Here is a 20,798-nt window from a genome sequence, read left to right on the forward strand (position 1 = left end):
TGAAACATTTTCTACAAGTTACATGGTTAAAAATGCTCAAGAAATGACTCTTTTGTGGTTTATTTCATTGTGTAAAGCACTTACTCAGCTTTTTTTTATAAACAATTGCTGATTATAAGTAAACTAATTGTTGAAAAAATTCCAAGTATAGCCTTGGTTGTAGATTTTGGCATGTGTAATCCATTAAAACCAAAAAAAAAACATGTAAAATGATTTTTAAAGAAGTTGTGTAATTTCTAAAAAAAAACAGATATTGGTTTTTGTTGAATAAATAAATGAATTTAACAAATAAAAATAAAAACGACCTATAAAAATATCAATTTCGTTCCGTACTTTATTCTGTCAAATTTTTGCATCCATGAATTTTGCTTAGTTTTCTTAATATTTCGCTTTGAATATTTTTGGCAAATTTTCTTTTGTAATTTATAGTTTCATTATTCATCTCAACAATTTTATTTTTATCAGAGGCTGTGGCTTTTGCTAAAATCTTCCATTTGAGCCTAATATGAACAGTCTATCTTAATTATTATGGAAACTATGAGTGGTCTTCTTAAAAAGTGTACAGAAAGCAATACTAGGTGGGGGCGCTTCGCGCTTATCCCACCTCCGTAAAATCAACCTCCAATAATGATATTTTAATTGTGTCACATGGAGAGAGGGTGACATTCGGTATTAGCCCGAGTAGGTATGTGCGTTTTCACATGAGTGAAAATGTCATGTTACAATATATATATTTGTTCATAGGTCGCTGGTTCGAATCCAGCTCGGAAATTTTTTTTTTTTTAAATTTATAATATACTGATACAACATAAAATTCTTCTATACCGACTGATAATAAAAATCAATTATACTATTTTACCATCCCTGTTTTACCGATCAGGTTGCAGTCCCCTGTCCCCTCCGATCTACCTTTCCCCTTACCGCCCGCGTATCTACAACTCTGGTAGAGACACTACTCTTGTATATGAAACTACTATAGTAAAGTCGCGAGGTTGTGACTGCGCATACATTTATGTTGAAAGTGAACGACTACTAAATTTCAGTAGATCTGCATTGGTGTGAAAGTCTTTAAATTTTATTTAGGAAGAACCGAGCGGGGTCAAGTATAAAATTTTGTCAAAGATTAAGACTTAATTATATGCGTTAGATATTTCCTTCTTGACTTATTTTGGTATTATATCTTTTTGTATCTAAAAAATTAATTAATGTCAATATATAATAAAATTACTATAATCACATAATTACTGGGGATTTCGAATACTTGACGCTCTTTTTTGTAAAAAAAACTGTGTTTCTTTTTTTGTTTAGATATATTATTGAACATATTGAATTACTTTTTATTTTTTTTCATTTTTTTTTTTTTTGCTGAATTATTTCCCAATACAATTTTAACAGATGATCATTATAAAATATTCCAAGTATAATTATCAAGGTAAATTAGTAGTGTACATAGGAGAGTTCTGACTCACCCCTCCCCCCGTTGTGCCCCCTTCACGCATATCGCCCAGGGATCCGCGAATCACTTAACCCGTTGATTGCCGTAGGGGGTCGTTAAATTCATTCATTAGGTCAAATCGCCGCGGGGGTCCTCTTATTAATTAATTAGTGCAATGTCGACATGAGGGGTCCGATTTTTTGGTAAGATGCCATATTGGTTTTTTCCGTAAGTCGCCATATTGTTTTTCCATTTAGTATGACGTTGCATCACATTATTATTATTATCATTATCCAAAAAATGTCACAGTGTTTTTTTTTTTGCAAGACGCCATATTGCATTTCACACAAATTTGAATAAAAAATTTATTAGTATAATACATATATATATACCTATATTACATATATGTATAATACATATATATATTGTAAGGAGATTTGGCAGATCTCGCGCTCCCGAAAATAATTAGACGCTAATTAATACCACCGGTTTGTGAGTGGCCTCAGTAGTGACATCTATTTTCGCCTGAAAGTCAGTGTTGACTTGGTAGACATCCGCCACGAGCGGATAATCCGGATTCCTACCCTGGCTACGTCAGATTCGTATCCCCTACTTCGACACTCCCACCGGAGAGTCGCATCGAGGTGTGCACACAGATGCTCGTATGGAGTGGGTCAAACGGGAGTGGGGATAGAGAGTCCATAAAACTGGTGATCACTGGCATCTCACTGCCAGTCGTCGGCCGGCTCTCGGAGCTGGCTGATGGCACCGGGACTGGTGACAGTCCGTGGTTGACTTCCGATGAAGCTAGCTGACTTCTATTTTAGAAGTCATCCGCAAGAGGTCTCTAGTGTTTTTTCAATAATTCTACATGAAAATCCATTTTTTTATACTTTAATTATTAATTGTAAAAAAACTATGCTCCAAACCTCTTTTATTTTTAGGGAATTTTAATTTCCTATTGCTTTCGCTTTTCTTCTGGACCCCCCCAACCATGGTAGGCACCCCTCCCCCTAAAAAATTTTCTAAGTCCCTTAATCTTAACCAATACGATATATATGGAAAAATATCATCAAATATAAACAAAAAATCACTGAATATAAAGAAAAATACGATAAATAAGGGAACATATCAATTATGTTTCCCCCCTCCCCCAACCATAGTAGACCCCCCCGAAAATTTTCTAAGTCCCTTAATTAATCTAAGCACGATGAATATGGAAAATGGAAAAAAATATAGAAAAATAAAAAATATATAAACGAATAAACGAAAATGTAGAAAAATCACTGAATATAAAGAAAAATACGATAATAATAGGAAAATATTAGGATTCAATTCAAAGACGATAAGGAAAATAAAAATACACCAAAAATTAATTTCGAGTTTAAAAAAATACAAGAAATCGTACATCTACCAATTAATTCATTTGCAGGTAAAATTATTTTAGCAAAAAAAAAAAAAAAAAAGAAAATTATTCAGTAGTAATAATGACATTATTTAGATATCATCGCAATCATAATAGCAGTAAATGAAGTAGAATTTATGTATGCAATGCCAGGACGGTTATTAAAATAAAGAACAATAACATTAGCAGACGACAGTAATTATGAAGTAAAATAAAATTTAAATGAAAAAAAGTTTGATTAAACTAAGTAATGATATTAAATTTACCAAAGAAAATATATTTCAGATTGAACTAACCATATGGAATGGAGAGGCAGAAAATTTCGAGGGAAAAAAGGGTGATGTGATAGCATTACAGGAATTGAAAATAAATGAATATAAAAAAATTAAAAATATAACGACGACTTCAGCAACAACTGAAACGTTAAATCATGATTCAACCGAGGGAAATAAGTAAATAAAATAAATACAATCGAACTTGACAATTTTGTAATAAATATTTAACTGTTCCGTCGGAAAGAGAGGTAAGTGAGAAGAGAGAGAGAAAGAAAAAGATAAATTTTATTTGAGAAAAAATAAGTTTGAGAATGTAAAATAAAATAAAAAAAAATAAAACATACAACACATTGATCTAGCGAGTCTAATCCTCTGACGGCACGAGCCGATGCCGACTAATCCCTCAAACTGACAACGTTGCCATTAGAAAAATGTTGCAGTTTGAGGACAATGAGGATTAGGCCGCTGACCTCGAAGACCACCCAGTTTTTCGAGGAATACCATAAAATACATGTAAAAACATTTTGTAAGTTTTGTCGGGTCCAAGCGACGCTTGGTTATACAAGCGTCGTTTGGCCTTCTAGAATTTTCCAGAATTTTCATTACTAAGGCCCAGAAGCTGGTTAGCGTCCTGGATCTTATTTTTAGCATCAGTTGCATTCGCAATCCCGTAGCATACGGAACTCTCTTTAGTCACTTGCTCTTACAAAAAATCAACTTAAATAAATTCACAAGTTAATAAATAAATTTAAACTAATTTGATAAACAAATTAAATAATAATATAAATTTTAAATAATAATTTTAAACAATGATAATTAAAATTAAACGATAAAAAATATAAAAATTATTATTGTGTTGATTATTTAAATTACGTATCCTATATTTCATTACCAGATATAAATCCCTTAACGGGCAATATATCCAACATTTTTTGGTGCCGAAACCAGGGACATTTAGATTCAATAAATTAAATAAAATAGTTATATTTTATCAAAAAACAATAAATAAATATACAAATTGAGTGAATTAATTTAAATTAACCAAGTGACAAGTGTGTACATTTGTGTAACTTACACACTTATAATAAATACATATACAAGTATATATTTTATTATACTATAAACAATTTTAAAAAAATTATATTCAAACAATATAAATTAATTAAATTTAAAGTGACAGCATTACATTCTTGCACAAATAATATTTAACTAAAATTTAAAATATATATAATATATTTCTTATAATACTTATTACAAGTGACAGTGCGGTGTTTGTGTAAAATAAAAATTAACAATAATTCTAATATCTGTATAGAATTATATAATAATATATAGTTCATTAGAAACTAATTGAACAATTATATTCAAATATATATACATATACGTATATACATATACACGAGCAACAAACGCGCCCAACACAAGCCGAGTAAAAACTCAACCACGTGCTGACGCCGAACTGCAACAATCCAGGTCCAAGGACTCATCAAACGGCAAGTCACTGAATTGTTTTTTACTGATTAGAATAATTGTGCAATACCATAAAATTCAAGTCATTTAATTATTATACATATCCGTTTGAGATGATTAAAATTTAAATAATATAATTAAATACCATAATCATTTTTATGATTATCGACCGAAAATTATCTCTGATAATTGCAGTCAGAATAAATTACCATTGTTATTAATAATAACAATCAAAATTATTCAATTAATAGTTTAATTAATAAAATAATAAATAAAATCATAAATTAGCAATAATTTATAAACTTTTAAACAATTAACCAAGCGCTATATAAATAAAATAAATATTATTCAATATTAATCAATTGATTGAATAATAAATTAAATAAATTAAATTTAATATCAAACAATTAATTGAATAATTTTATAAATTATAAAACCACACATAGACAATTACGTAATTGCAAAATACCATTAATAATTAAAAATACAATTGACGAATTGTATAGCTAATTATTTAAACATTTAAATAAACATACCAACAAATTACGATTGACTTAAAATTAATCGATAAACCAAACAATTGACAGTTAAGCGTCGAATTTCAATGTAATCAGCCTTCATAAATTTATAAAGCCTACCGAATTAAATATTCAAGCAATTAATTAATTATTTATAATAATTAATTTTTTACCAAATTTTGAGATTATAATATATAAAATAAAACAACAAATTTTCAAATTAATGGTGAAATATATGAATAAATTTGAATGAACAAAATCATTTCTTTTATCAATAAAATAATTTAAATTCAAATAAAGGATTCAAAATCAAATTTACAAAATTCAAAATTGATCTCATTACAATTACATTTTATTATAAATATCAAATTTAATATTTTTCAAAAAAATACAATTAAACAAATTTAGACACATTTATATATTTCATTTGCTAAAAGATTTGTTAACAACAATTAAAATTAAAAATTTAAGCTATTAAGCTTGGTGAGTGCATTGATTTATCGACTGTTAATTGTCTCATTGTTTAATTGAAAAATAATCATGGTTTCCGTAAGGACCATCGTCCAAAAAAGGACCACGCTAAAGGCCCAGATAACGATGCTTCAGAATTTAGTAGACACCGATTCAGTCGATCGGACAAATATGCGTTTGCGTATGAATCGAATCACCGAATTATACAAAGAATTCGAATCGTTGCATAATGACTTGATTGTAGCCGAACCGGATAACAATCATGAAAACGAATTCGAAAATCTTTCAGATAAATATTTTATATTAGCGTCTAAAGTAGAAAAAATCATGCAACCGATTGTCCCAACGCCTCCTCAAACCGAACACATTCAGCCCAAGTGAAAATTAAAACTTCCACAAACAGTGGTTCCGACTTTTAACGGAAATTATGAAAATTGGTTGTCATTTAAAAATTCATTTCAAGCTTTAATTAAGGCCCATACCGAACTTGACAACATTGATAAATTTCGTCTCCTCGACGAGGCCATAGTCGGTGAGGCCAAAAAGAAAATCGCTAATTACCCTATCGCCGATTCAAGTTACGAAAAGGCCTGTGCCACTCTAAAACAAGCCTTTGAAGTTAAAAGAATAATAATTTCGCGTCATTTATCCTCCATACTCAATTTACCGACTCAAGAGCGAGAATCTGCGGAAGGTTTAAATTCCCTTGTCGATCAACTGAGACTTCACATCACTTGCCTTGAAACTTTAAGTGTAGAGGTCGGGCAGGAAATGCTTGTCGTCATATTAGAAAGCAAGCTACATAGATCCACAGCTAAAAAATGGATTAATACTCTCGAAAGAGACTCTTTTCCAAGTCTTGAGTCCTTTATTAATTTTTTGACAAACGAAGCAATTTGTTTGTCACAATTTAAAAGAAAGGAAATTGAGGTTATTGATATAACAAAAAATACACAACCCCCACATAAAAAGAAACGTTTCAATAACAAATTTGTGAAAAAACCGAATAATAACCTTTCACACTCGATACTTGCAATCAATACCTCAAATAATAACGCTTCACACTTAACACTTGCAATCAATAACTCAAGTAATTGCATTCTTTGTAATGACCAGCAGCATCTTCTTTATAAATGCGAGATTTTTAAAAAGATGTCTATTCCTGAAAGACGCGAAATCGTAAAAAAGGCTAATTTATGCGAAGTTTGTCTGCGATGTCACAGAGGAGAGTGTTTTTTAAAGAATTGCAGAATATGTAATAAAAAACACAATTTATACTTGCATGAAAAAGTACCTGACTCATCAAAAAAAGAGACTGGGTCAAAAATCAAAGAAAAAAAATGATCATACAGTTGCTGAAGCAACTGTGCCTTCCCTGCGGGGGGAATTTTAATTTCTTCTTTAATATATATCGAAATTCGTGACTACAAATTTATTTCATTCTCTATCGTTACAATGATTATTGTTACAACTGAAATTTATTTAATTTTCATTCATTTTGCTTGTTCCTTCTAATGGGTCATCTCTATGTCCAGAATCGCTTTCTTCTAACCTTATAAACTCTCCGTATTTATTCATTTTGTTGTACTATGATTTTAGCCTGTCAATGTTAAATATTTATTACAAAATTGTTGAGTTCGATTGTATTTATTTTATTTACTTTTTTCTCTCGGTTGAATCAGGATTTAACGTTTTAGTTGTTGCTGAAGTCGTCGTTATATTTTTAATTTTTTTATATTCATTTATTTTCAATTCCTTTGATGCTATCAAATCACCCTTTTTTCCCTAGAAATTTTCTGCCTCTTCATTCCATAAATTTAGTTCAATCCAAAATATATTTCTTTTGGTAAATTTATTATCTTTGTTTAGTTTAATCAAACTTTTTTTCATTTAAATTTTATTTTACTTCATAATCACTGTCGTCTGCTAATGTTATTGTTCTTTATTTTAATAACCGTCCTGACATTGCATATATAAATTCCACTTTATTTATTGCTATTATGATTGCAATGATAATCTCATATTATTATTGAATAGTTTTCTTTTTTTTTTTTTTTTTTTTCGCTAAAATTATTTTGCCTGCAAATGAATTAATTGGAAGATGTACAATTCCTTGTATTCTTTTAATCTGGAAATTAATTTTTGGTAATTTTCATTTTCTTTATCGTCATCGAATTTTATATTAGCTTCTACTGGTATGATTATTTCTTTATTATTTATTGATGGGTATTGTTCATTAATTTTTCTCACTAATCCTCCAGTGATCGTATATATTTTGTTTAACTTGAATATTTAATAACTTATCATGTTAATAATTTTTTTTAAATCTTTTTGTTGAAAAATCTTGTTGTTAAATATGATTTTTCCATGATATATTGCTATACTTTCTTTTTTGTTTACTCAAATTTTTCTAATATTTTCCTATAATTATCGTATTTTTCTTTATATTCAGTGATTTTTCTATATTTTCGTTTATTCGTTTATATATTTTTTATTTTTCTATATTTTTCTTCATTTTCCATATTCATCTTGTTTAGATTAATTAAGGGACTTAGAAATTTTTTTTTGGGGGGGGGGGGCATAATTGATAGGTTCCCTTATTTATCGTTTTTTTCTTTATATTCAGTCACTTTTCTATATTTTCCTTTATATTTACTGATATTTTCCTATATTTAGCTTTTTTTTCTTTATATTCAGTGACTTTTCTGTATTTTTCTTTATATTTTCTATATATATTGTATTGGTTAAGATTAAGGGACTTAGAAATTTTTTAGGGGGGGTGTCTACCATGGTTGGGGGGGTCCAGAAGAAAAGCGAAAACAATAGGAAATTAAAATTCCCTAAAAAGACATAGTGGCTAGCCTTGGAAACTCCCGTCGAGCAGGATGTCTGTCTATTGACTCGATCACTAAACACAGCTGTTCCTCTGCTACTAAGTGCTTTAGTGAAAGTCAAAGACAAGACGGGAAACTATATAAATTGTCGAACTCTTTTAGACACCTGCTCAACAGCCAACTTCATTACTCAAAGACTAGCATCTCAGCTGAATTTGGTAATGAAAAGGTGTTCCATTCCTATTAATGGCATCAATGCCACTACTACTTTTACAAAATATAGCGTAGAACTAACTTTCTATGCTCATTTTTATAATTATTCACAAACATTGACATTTTTTACGATACCTGAAATTACAGGGTTATCACCTCCTGAATTACTTCGTGATGAAAATCTAGAAATCCCTAAAAATATTAAATTAGCCGACCCAAAATTTTATATGCCACAGCCTATTGATATGTTGATAGGGGCAGAACTGACCTTATCATTAATGTCAGTTGGTCAAATACCATTATCAGACGAGTCTTTTTAAGTACGTTTTCAAAAAACTCTTCTCGGATGGACCGTAGCAGGTACTACCACGGCGTCTGACCAACCCTTTCCTTTATCTTGTAACCTAACTCGTCTGGAAAAACAAATGACAGACTTTTGGAGGTTAGAAGAGATCAGTTTTCAAAAACCAAAAGCAAAACACGATGTTTTATGCGAAAGCCATTTTATTAATAATATTAAACGTGACCCTAATGGTCGATATATTGCTAGATCACCATTTATTGAAGGCGATCGTACGCTTGGTGACTCTAAAGCAGCAGCCTATCGGCGCTTCCATGCATTAGAAAATAAATTTTTATCTAAACCAGAATTAAAATCAGAATATCACAAAGTAATGCAAGAATATCTTGATCTTGGTCACATGTCACCTGTCTCAGATGATTCTGAGCACAAATATTATCTACCGCATCATGCTGTGATTAAAAAATCCAGCTTGACTACTAAAGTTCGAGTAGTCTTCGATGCATCTGCTAAATCAAATAACAATAAATCACTTAATGATATTTTAATGACAGGTCCTACTATTCAAAATACCATCTTTACTCAATTGCTCAAATTTTGCTCCCATAAATAAGTCCTTACAGCTGACATTGAAAAAATGTATCGTCAAATTCTATTACATAAAGACGATCGAGCATACCAAAGAATACTTTTGCGTGTGGGCGATCAAATTAAAACTTTTGAATTAAATACAGTAACTTTTGGTGTAACCTCGTCTCCATTTTTGGCTATCCGTACCATTCATCAATTAGCTGATGATGAAGCAAATCATTTTCCACGTGCTGCGCATATTCTAAAAAACGACTTGTATGTTGACGATCTTTTGACAGGTGCAAGTAATATATCAGAAACGCGTCAGCTTCGTGATGAAATTGTTAAATTATTAAAACGTGGTCAATTCAATATACGCCAGTGGGCTTCTTATGAACCAAAATTAATAGCAGATTTATCCAATGTCAATGTTAATTCTAATTTTTTACTCGATAAAAATTGTACCTTAAAAACTCTCGGTATTTCATGGGAAGCAAAATTTGATGTAATTAAATACTCCGTAAAATATATTGTAATACCAGAAAAGATTACTAAAAGAAATATTCTGTCTGAAATTGCAAGAATATACGATCCCTTGGGGCTAGTCGGGCCAGTCGTCTTGCACGCAAAAAAGATTATGCAAGAAATATGGCAGGCTAAGGTTGATTGGGACGAATCCGTCCCCATTCATATACATACGTCTTGGCAGATTTTTGTTGACGAATTAAAATATCTAAATAACATTTCCTTTGATCGTCATATTTTAACCGACATTGGTTGTGACGTTCAAGTACATGGTTTTTGCGATGCCAGTAACATAGGTTATGGTGCATGCCTTTTTATAAGAACGACTTTAGCAGACCAGTCTATTTATTGTAGATTGTTATGCGCCAAATCTAGAGTCGCTCCTATAAAACAAATAACCATACCTCGCCTTGAGCTTTGTGGAGCTCAAGTATTGACTCAACTATATAAAGAAGCTTCAAGCTCTTTCAATTTTGTACCGTCAAAAATAATTTTTTGGTGTGACTCTACTGTTGTTTTACACTGGTTGAAAACTCCGCCTAACCTATTAAATGTATACGTTGCCAATCGAGTAGCTAATATTCAAGAATTGTCTGAAAAAGCTTGTTGGCGTCACGTAAAATCTGAGGACAATCCAGCTGACACTCTATCACGAGGTCAGTTGCCTCAAGCATTAGTTGACAACCAACAATGGAGTTTTGGTCCTTCTTGGCTTCAAGAAGTTGAAGCCCAATGGCCTGAGCCCATTGAAATTCTCGATAAAACTAATTTAGAATACAAGAAAAATGTCTGCTTAATTATTTCCGAGCAACATTTTTCCATAATCAATACCTTGATAAAAAATTGCTCGACTTATCAAAAATTATTGAGAACATATGCGTATGTACGAAGGTTTATCCTCGCCTTAAAAATACGCTGTTGCTAAAGACGTATGACAAATCATCTGAAATACTTCAAAATAAAATTTTATCAAGTCAAGAAATTGCTCAAGCTGAGCATGAGCTTTTAATCTAGATTCAAGGTGTATATTTTGAGACGGAAATTAAAATTTTTAGCTCGCAAATTCAAAGTAAAAATACACGATTTAATAATCTATGTCCATTTCTTGACGAGAAAGGCCTACTACTCTAAATTTTAATTTGATTATATTTTCAATTTTTTAAACTATCGATTGTCATAATTCAATTTATTATTATATGTTTTGTAATTAATATATTAGGAATATAAGATAGTGTACTGTCCAGGTTTTACCATGGTTTCCCTGAGCCTTTTACGGAATCGGGTCCACTCAAAAAGTTAATAAATAAATTTAAACTAATTTGATAAACAAATTAAATAATAATATAAATTTTAAATAATAATTTTAAATAATGATAATTAAAATTAAACGATAAAAAATATAAAAATTATTATTGTGTTAATTATTTAAATTAGGTATCCTATATTTCATTACCAGATATAAATCCCTTAACGGGCAATATATCCAACATTTAACATTGACAGGCTAAAATCATGGTACAACAAAATGACAAAAAACGGAGAGTTCAAAAGGTTAGAAGAAAGCGATTCTGGACATGAAGATGACCCATTAGAAGGAACAAGCAAAATGAATAAAAACTTAATAAATTTTAGTTGTAACAATAATCATTGTAACGGTGGAGAATGAAATAAATTTGTAGTCACGAATCTCGATATATATTAAAAAAGAAATTAAAATTCCCCCCGCAGGGAAGGCACAGTTGCTTCATCAACTGTATGATCATTTTATTTTTCTATACGTTTCCTTTTGTCGCTTTTTATAACCCGATAGTTTTTTTTTCATGATGTCATATTGTCGATTGAAGATATTGGTATTTTAATGGATTTTTTTTTGACAAAATTTGCATCTCCATAAGAGCCAATGTTAAAAAATTTCAACTTTAAAAATTAATAAAAAAAAAACGAGCTTCCAAACAATTACCGAAAAATCACATAAAATTTCTCTTCCACTCTTTTTGATTTTTTATCTATTATAAATAAGGAAACAGCTCGTACTAAGAACCCCATCAATTCAGAATTTAACTGGATCAGAAGAATTTTTCAAAGTATTGAATACCTTTTATGCTTTTTTGAGGTAATATTTATGATTTCGATCATAAAAAAATTCAAATCGATTGGGTCCTTAGTAAAAGGTGTTTCCTTTTTCAGTAAGAGATAAAAATAAAAAAGAGATTACAGTACATGTTGCAGTTTCCTTACAACCTCTTGATACACCTTAAAATAGAGAATAATAATTAAATTTAGGTACTTGTTATGATGATTCATGGAAATGAATATTTAAAATTAAAAATGGACAAAAAAAAGTTAACAAAATAAATTTTTGAGATAAAATTTTTATACATAAAAAAAAAACAGACAAATTATATATATAAAAAACAAGAAAAATTATAAATAAATAACATTATAATCAATAGAATATTCAAAATAATAAAAAAAAATCAATCAGAATAATTATTCATTAAAAAGTAACAATTATAAAACTGACAACTTCCATAAACAATAACTGCCATAAATATCAGTGAAATAATATTTTTAGTGCTTATATTCAATTGAATGAAATACTAATTGGATAAAGATATACAATGAAATTTGAATATTCTATTTCTAATATAAAAGAAAACACACAGACACTCGTTTTTTTTTATTTGCGTAATGTCAATAGACCCTGAATGTCGTGTTTATATACAAGAGCCTGAAACTTTTCCTACTCTTTTTTATTATCCCCTCCAAAAGTATATATACTATTATAGAAAAAGAGGGATTTTCATGTGAATTTTTCATTGGTCAAATTAGAGTAAGTGTTTTCCGACTGCAGTGAAAGCGTGACATATGCATGAAAAAAATAATATAATATATTTTTTATTAATAATAATTAAAACAAAATTTTATTCAAATTATACTTAAAAACTTTTATATTCATATTTTTATTATTTCGGTATTATTATAAAAATAATCTCATAATTAATAATAATATTTTAAATAAAATTTTAATAAAATAATTTACAATGTATATATTTTTTATATTTTTTTTATTTATTTATTTATTGTGCCATTGACATATATTTAATACATACATTTATATTATATATTAGGATATTTCGTTACAAGTGCCCACTCAGAGAGTGTGCTCTCAACGAATTTGGAGGGGCAAGCACGAGCCTTGGCGAGTGTTTCCCCTCCAAATGAGTTGTGAGCGGGCTCTCTGATTGGGCACATGTAACGAACTATATTTTATGTTACTAGAGACAGTGGTGATAATGTGTGAATTTCTAAATAGCGCACTACCCTCTTACGCTTTGGAAATTCACACATTATTCGCACTGCTCTTGTAACATAAACATATTTTTACACATTGTCTCTTTCCAGACACCACATTTTATTTAGTATATTTTAATTTATACTATTGCGGTATATATTCCTCTTACTTTCTTCACCCTTATTTTACTCCTCTCTCTCTATTCTCTTTTTACATTTCTACATTATATTTTTACATTTTCACACTTCCATCTATTTTTTATCTTTCAATTCTATATCTTGTCTCATTTTCTCTCTCGTGTAATTCAGAACGAAGGCAGTGATAACATCATTGTTAGCTGTCTGTTTTTGTTTTAATTCCTTCTTTATTACGGAGGCTAGGAGCCATAGGCTCAGCCGGAGTATTGTATTTTATAACGAAAAAAAAAAAACGTTCATAACTTACGAACTAATTGAAGGAAAATTATCATATTAGGCTTAAATGATGCGTCTTCGAAAACTCTATCGCCCGCATAATAGGTTTTTTCATCTATCTTCAATAGTTTTTGAACGGAAAAAAAAAAACTATGAAAAAAAAAAAAAATAATCACATATTTAATTTTATATCTCAGAAACTATTCAAGGCCTAAAAAAAAGCCAAATATGCCATAATAAAGCTTCATGAGGCCTTTCATATAAGCTTAGTTTGATGTCTCTATCTTCATTATCCTGAAAGTTATAACGGTTTTAAACAAATTTGAAAAAATTAGAAATCGAATAACTTGACCAAAAATAAAAATAAAAACTTCGTATTAGGCTTATTTTTTGCGTCTCAAAAAACTCTATCGCCCGCATTCTTGGTTTTTTCCTCTATCTTCAATAGTTTTTGAAAGAAAAAAAAAAAACTATGAAATAAAAAAAAAAATAATCACATAATAATAATAATAATAACTCCTTTATTACCTAACTGGTTAATACCAAATTACTGGGTCCAAAAAAAAAAGAAATACAGAAATACAATTTCATTAATAATATAAACTTAATAACTAAAATACAATCTCTTACTAATTACTTATAATTTAAATCAATTATTTAAAGTTAATCTTGCAAGTATCGATAAATTAATAGCCCTATTAAGTGTTAAGTAATTAAAATCAGATAATGTTTTTGCTAAATTATTAACAGACAACATTAATGTTGACGATGGCTTACTCATTGAAAATACTGAATTTGGCTGATCCAGATAGAAAGGAGGAGGTAGATGTCGTAACTGCCTACGTGCTGGTACACTAATATTCAATTCTTTTAATAAATTTTCACAGTCAATGAATCCATTGACCAAATTAATACACATAGCAGCCACAATCAACTCTCTTCTCACTTCCAAAGAGATCAACCCCACTCGTTTACACATTATATTATTATCAAATCCTTTACCATATGTTTCATGATACAAAGTCCACAAAAACACTCTAATAAATTTCTTTTGTAGCCTTTCAATTTTAAGAATTAAATATTTTTTATCTGGATTCCATACAGTAACAGCATATTCAACTTTCGGGCGTACTAAACTATTAAATAATAACTTAACTATATTTACATCATTAAATTTATTAGCTTGCCTAATTATACACCCCAATATTTTAAAAGCTTCTGATAACATAGAGTCAATATGTAGATTAAATGACAATTTAGTATCAAAAATAACACCAAGATCTTTTTTAAATAAAGATCTCTTTAATTTAACATTATTTAATACATAATTAAATTGTATTATCTTCCTACTCCTTGAAAATGAAACAACCTCACATTTATTCTCATTGATCTTAATTTTTTTTAAATTACAAAGTGCTGAAAATTCATCTATGGTTCTTTGTAATACCAAACAGTCATTTAAATCTTTAATCACTAAATAAATTTTTGCATCATCAGCAAAAAATAATATATTGCCATTAATATTTTTAGCATTATCATTTATAAATATCAAATACAATAGTGGCCCAAGGTTAAAACCTTGGGGAACACCCGATGTAGGCTCAAACAATTCTGATACACCATTTGATATTTTAACATAATTTTTCCTTGAAACTAAATATGAAATTAGTAATCTTATTAATTGACTAGGAACATTAAGATTATCTAAACTTTTAACTATTTGAAGAAATGTAACCTTGTCAAAGGCCTTAGCAAAGTCAGTATATATTACATCTACTTGATGATTAAGTTGAAAAGCATTTATAATATATTCTTTTAATACTAATAAGTTTGTCGTAGTTGATCTACGTGGCAAAAAACCATGTTGCTGAGCAACAACATCTGATTTAAAAAAAGAAAACAAAATTTTATATAAGCACTTCTCAAAGACCTTTGACAATGATGACAATACTGAGATTGGCCTGAAGTTACATACATCATTTCTACTTCCTACACGTTTATAAATAGGAGATATTCTAGATACTTTCAAGCCATTAGGAAAATAGCTTTTCTTTAAAAAACAATCAAACATAATTTTCAATGGATATAACAAGCTACTAGAACAATGTTTAAGTAGTTTTGCTGGAATACCATCTGGCCCTGTTGCAGCATTAACTTTTAAACTAGATAACGAGCTTTCAATTGATTCAACTGTGAACAGAATAGTATTTCCAGCAAGTAATTCACCATAATTATTTGTCTTTTTCATTTCATTCAATTTATCTCTATCTAAGTCACTCAATGGATCAAACACTGTATAAAAATAGTTAGCATACAATTGAGCTACATCATTTGGATTAGATACATACTCATCATTATGTTTTACCAGTAATTGACTAACTTTATTTGACCTACTTTCTTTTATATAACTCCAAAACAATCTCGGATTAGCTTTAATATTATCTTCAATATTTCTAAAGTAATTCTTCCTATCATTAACTATTTTATTTTTGACAAGATTTGATTTCATACGAAAAATATTGTAATCAGTAACCATTTTACTTGAACTATATTTATTTCTATAATAATTTTTTTGTGATATTAACTTTTTAGTTTCAAGTGTTATCCATGCTGGATATTTAAAATTATTTTTCTTTTTCTTAATATCAAATACCATACCAAATTGCCTATTAAGTATGTTGTAGAACAAATCCAACATTTCATCTGGGTCACTGCATAATAACAAGCTTGACCAGTTAGTATAAGACAATATATAATTTAAATAATCAAAAGCATCTGATTTAAAAAAATAATTTAAGCCCACATGGCAAAGATGCATTTACATTTAATTGCTTTTTCTTTTTACCTATCCAAGTTAATTTAATTACTAAAGATGGATGATACATACTTGGCTGAACCACATCCTCATGAGCACTCCCCACAACACATACAATCGAGCTTAAAACAAGATCCAAAATTCTATTTTAACTATTAAGAACACTATTATATTGATTTAACCCAAGGTATTTACAGAAATGTAAAAAATTAGCTGAATATTTATCATATTTATATTTATATTTATATTTATATTTATATTTATATTTACAGAAATGTAAAAAATTAGCTGAATATTTATCATATTTATATTTGCAAGTGAATGCAAATAATGCAAATAATATCATAGATATTTGCAAGTGAATGCTCATGAAGAAGTGGTAGATTAAAATCTCCAACCAACATGATTTCCCCTTCTTGCTTAATCAATAAATCAGATAGAGCATCTAAAATGCTTGCATATAATACATATTGAGTATTATAATGTGGTGGAATATAAACTACTATCAGATTCAAAAGTAAATCATTATAATTTAATTTCGTTTCAACAACATCAATATCATCAAAATTTAGTTGAAAGTCCATAGATATATCAATGACTTGAATATTAGTTATTTTATTTATCGCCATTAAACAACCTCCCCCCATTGTCTTGACACCTTTTTTTCTATCTACTCTGTAAACATCATATACATTCAAATCAAAATATTCACTAGAATATCTAGAAGGATTTAACCATGTCTCAGTGAAAATATAAATGTCATAATCTGTTAAAATTAAATTACTAATCACAGTGTCAGCTTTACACAATAAACTAGTGGCGTTTTGGTAGAAAATCTGCAAGTTATTTATGACACTATTAGTGTTCAAGACAATAGATTGATGATTAATAGCTACTTCTTTATCAAACGACGACCCTGCTGAATTACGTAATCCCCATTTCTCTCCCTTATAAACAGATTTACTTCTCCATTTACAAGCCTTTGATCTAGCTCCTTCTTTATCTTGGCATAATGTAATCTTTGATGTGAAGTTCTGTCCAGTGCTACAAACACATTGTAATTTACTTGCAACTTTTTTTGTCTCAAGATTTGCTTCATACTCTGTAACATTAACCAAGATAAATTATCATCAACAAACGACATTAATATTGGCCTGGGCTTAATACCACCATTAACAAATTTTCCAAGTCGAGAACAAGTAACACTCTCAGTACCATTTTTATTTTTACACTCTTAGATGCTTCTTCAAGTAATTCTTTAATCAATTTATAATCATCAGTAGACGAGTAATTGTTATTCTCACCTTGTAACTTAACACCATTTTGCCCAAAATTAATCACAACTTTACCAGTGTCAACAGCATCAGGACATCCATAAACAATAATATTCTTTTTCCTTAAGTGTTGATCTTTTATTTCAGAGATACAAGATTAAATTAAATTATTATCACCATTTGTGCCAGCAACCTTATTATCAACAACAGTTTGAATCAATTGCATAGAATCATCAATTCTATTAACATCCTTACGTAAATCAGTAATTATCAATATTCTTTATCAATATTCTTCTTTAAAGTTGAAGTAGAAAGCTTCAAATCTTTAAAAGAAGCTTCAATGGCATCTAAACGTTTGGTTATACCAGTTTCCTCAAAGACACTCAATACAATATTTCTAATAGCCAATAAGGTGTCCATGGTTAACTCAGCTTTAGTAATTGGCTCAGCCTTGAGAGCCTGATTATTTTCGTCATTCATATTATCTATTGTTGACATTTCATTATTTTCATCATCCATATTATTTTTTGTTGGCGTTTCAAACTTCTCATCAATACTATTCACATCATCTTCAATATCAAGTTCAATTTCAGGTGATTGTAAAGACACATTTCTCAATGATCTTGAAACACCACAACATGCATCATAAGTACCATCTGGTAAATCTCTTGCTTGAACTACACATATCTTATGATATAATTTGCCACATGTACACGAAACTAAATCATTTGGCTTGATAGCAACCTTACAAACACCACAAATTATTTTACTTGCCATTTTACAGCAAAATATATTTGAAGTCAATAAAAACAAAATAAATAAATAAGATATGTCACTTTGTATCTCAAAACCAGCTGAGATTAAAGAGTGCTGCCACAAAATTAGCAAATTAATAATAAGAAATCACCAGCCAGCATTCAAGTTATAAAATGACCTTAATGTCAGCCATTATAATAACTGATAGTTATGAGTAAGTTACTAGATTAACCAAGTCAGAGTCTGCATGTGTAAATATGAGCAATAACTCAAGCTTATCATTGAGTAAATGCACTAATCAAGGATAAATATATGCATAAAATATTAAGCACTGCAACAAGTTAATAATCCTTTTTATAACAATTGAATATCCAAAATCATAATTCACACATATTCAAAGCCCCAAAAGTTCGGTTAGCAACTACACAACCATAGGCCACATGATCCACTCAACATTGTTGCAAAGAAATAACTCAAATTGAAAACACAAGCAATCAATTACTATTTGAATATTGAATCACAATAAGTATTAGTAATATTAAGCACTTAAAATAACAATTTAGTTTAAATTATTAATAATAACTGTATTAATAAAGCTTAACACATATTTAATTTTTTTTCTCAGAAACTATTCAAGGCCGAAAAAAAAACCAAATATCTCATAATGGAGCTTTATGAGGCCTTTCATTCAAGCTTAGTTTGATGTCTCTATCTTCATTATCCTAAAAGTTATAACGGTTTTAAACAAATTTGAAAAAATTAGAAATCGAATAACTTGACCAAAAATGAAAATAAAAACTTCGTATTAGGCTTATTTTTTGTGTCTCAAAAAACTCTATCGCCCGCATTGTCGGTTTTTTCATCTATCTTCAATAGTTTTTGAACGAAAAAAAAAAACTATGAAAAAAAAAAAAAATAATCACATATTTAATTTTATATCTCAGAAACTATTCAAGGCCTAAAAAAAAGCCAAATATGCTATAATAAAGCTTCATGAGGCCTTTCATATAAGCTTAGTTTGATGTCTCTATCTTCATTATCCTGAAAGTTATAACGGTTTTAAACAAATTTGAAAAAATTAGAAATCGAATAACTTAACCAAAAATAAAAATAAAAGCTTCGTATTAGGCTTATTTTTTGCGTCTCAAAAATCTATCGCCCGCATTATCGGTTTTTCCCTCTATCTTTAATAGTTTTTGAAAGAAAAAAAAAAACTATGAAATAAAAAAAAAAATAATCACATATTCAATTTTTTTTCTCAGAAACTATTCAAGGCCGAAAAAAAAACCAAATATCTCATAATGGAGCTTTATAAGGCCTTTCATTTAAGCCTAGTTTGATGTCTCTATCTTCATTATCCCGAAAGTTATGACGGTTTTAAACAAATTTAAAAAAATTAGAAATCGAATAACTTGACCAAAAATAAAAGACTTCGTATTAGGCTTATTTTTTGCGTCTCAAAAAACTCTATCGCCCGCATTGTTGGTTTTTTTTCTCTATCTTCAATAGTTTTTGAACAAAAAAAAAAAAACTATGAAAGAAAAAAAAAAAATAATCACATATTCAATTTTTTTTCTCAGAAACTATTCAAGGCCGAAAAAAAAACCAAATATCTCATAATGGAGCTTTATAAGGCCTTTCATTTAAGCCTAGTTTGATGTCTCTATCTTCATTATCCCGAAAGTTATAACGGTTTTAAACAAATTTAAAAAAATTAGAAATCGAATAACTTGACCAAAAAAGAAAATAAAGACTTCGTATTAGGCTTATTTTTTGCGTCTCAAAAAACTCTATCGCCCGCATTGTTGGTTTTTTTTCTCTATCTTCAATAGTTTTTGAACAAAAAAAAAAAAACTATGAAAGAAAAAAAAAAAATAATCACGTATTTAATTTTTTTTCTCAGAAACTATTCAAGGCCGAAAAAAAAACCAAATATCTCATAATGGAGCTTTATAAGGCCTTTCATTTAAGCCTAGTTTGATGTCTCTATCTTCATTATCCCGAAAGTTATAACGGTTTTAAACAAATTTAAAAAAATTAGAAATCGAATAACTTGACCAAAAAAGAAAATAAAGACTTCGTATTAGGCTTATTTTTTGCGTCTCAAAAAACTCTATCGCCCGCATTGTTGGTTTTTTTTCTATCTTCAATAGTTTTTGAACAAAAAAAAAAAAACTATGAAAGAAAAAAAAAAAATAATCACGTATTTAATTTTTTTTCTCAGAAAC

General features: G+C 29.0%; 1 protein-coding gene across 1 annotated transcript; it reads left to right on the forward strand.

Moving 5' to 3' along the window:
- The first annotated feature begins 9,046 nt into the window (after window positions 1-9,046).
- LOC122859929 lies at window positions 9,047-9,535 on the forward strand. Its single transcript, XM_044163611.1, has one exon. The coding sequence runs from the start codon at window positions 9,047-9,049 to the stop codon at window positions 9,533-9,535; it is 489 nt and encodes a 162-aa protein (XP_044019546.1).
- Window positions 9,536-20,798: the final 11,263 nt, after the last annotated feature.

This window comes from Aphidius gifuensis, linkage group LG6 (genome assembly GCF_014905175.1).
Source record: "Aphidius gifuensis isolate YNYX2018 linkage group LG6, ASM1490517v1, whole genome shotgun sequence".
NCBI classification, from domain to species: Eukaryota; Metazoa; Arthropoda; class Insecta; order Hymenoptera; family Braconidae; genus Aphidius; species Aphidius gifuensis.

What these genes read in the sequence shown, in the direction of transcription:
- LOC122859929 (XM_044163611.1), top strand. Translation starts at nt 9,047, where the DNA reads ATGACAGACTTTTGGAGGTTAGAAGAGATCAGTTTTCAAAAACCAAAA.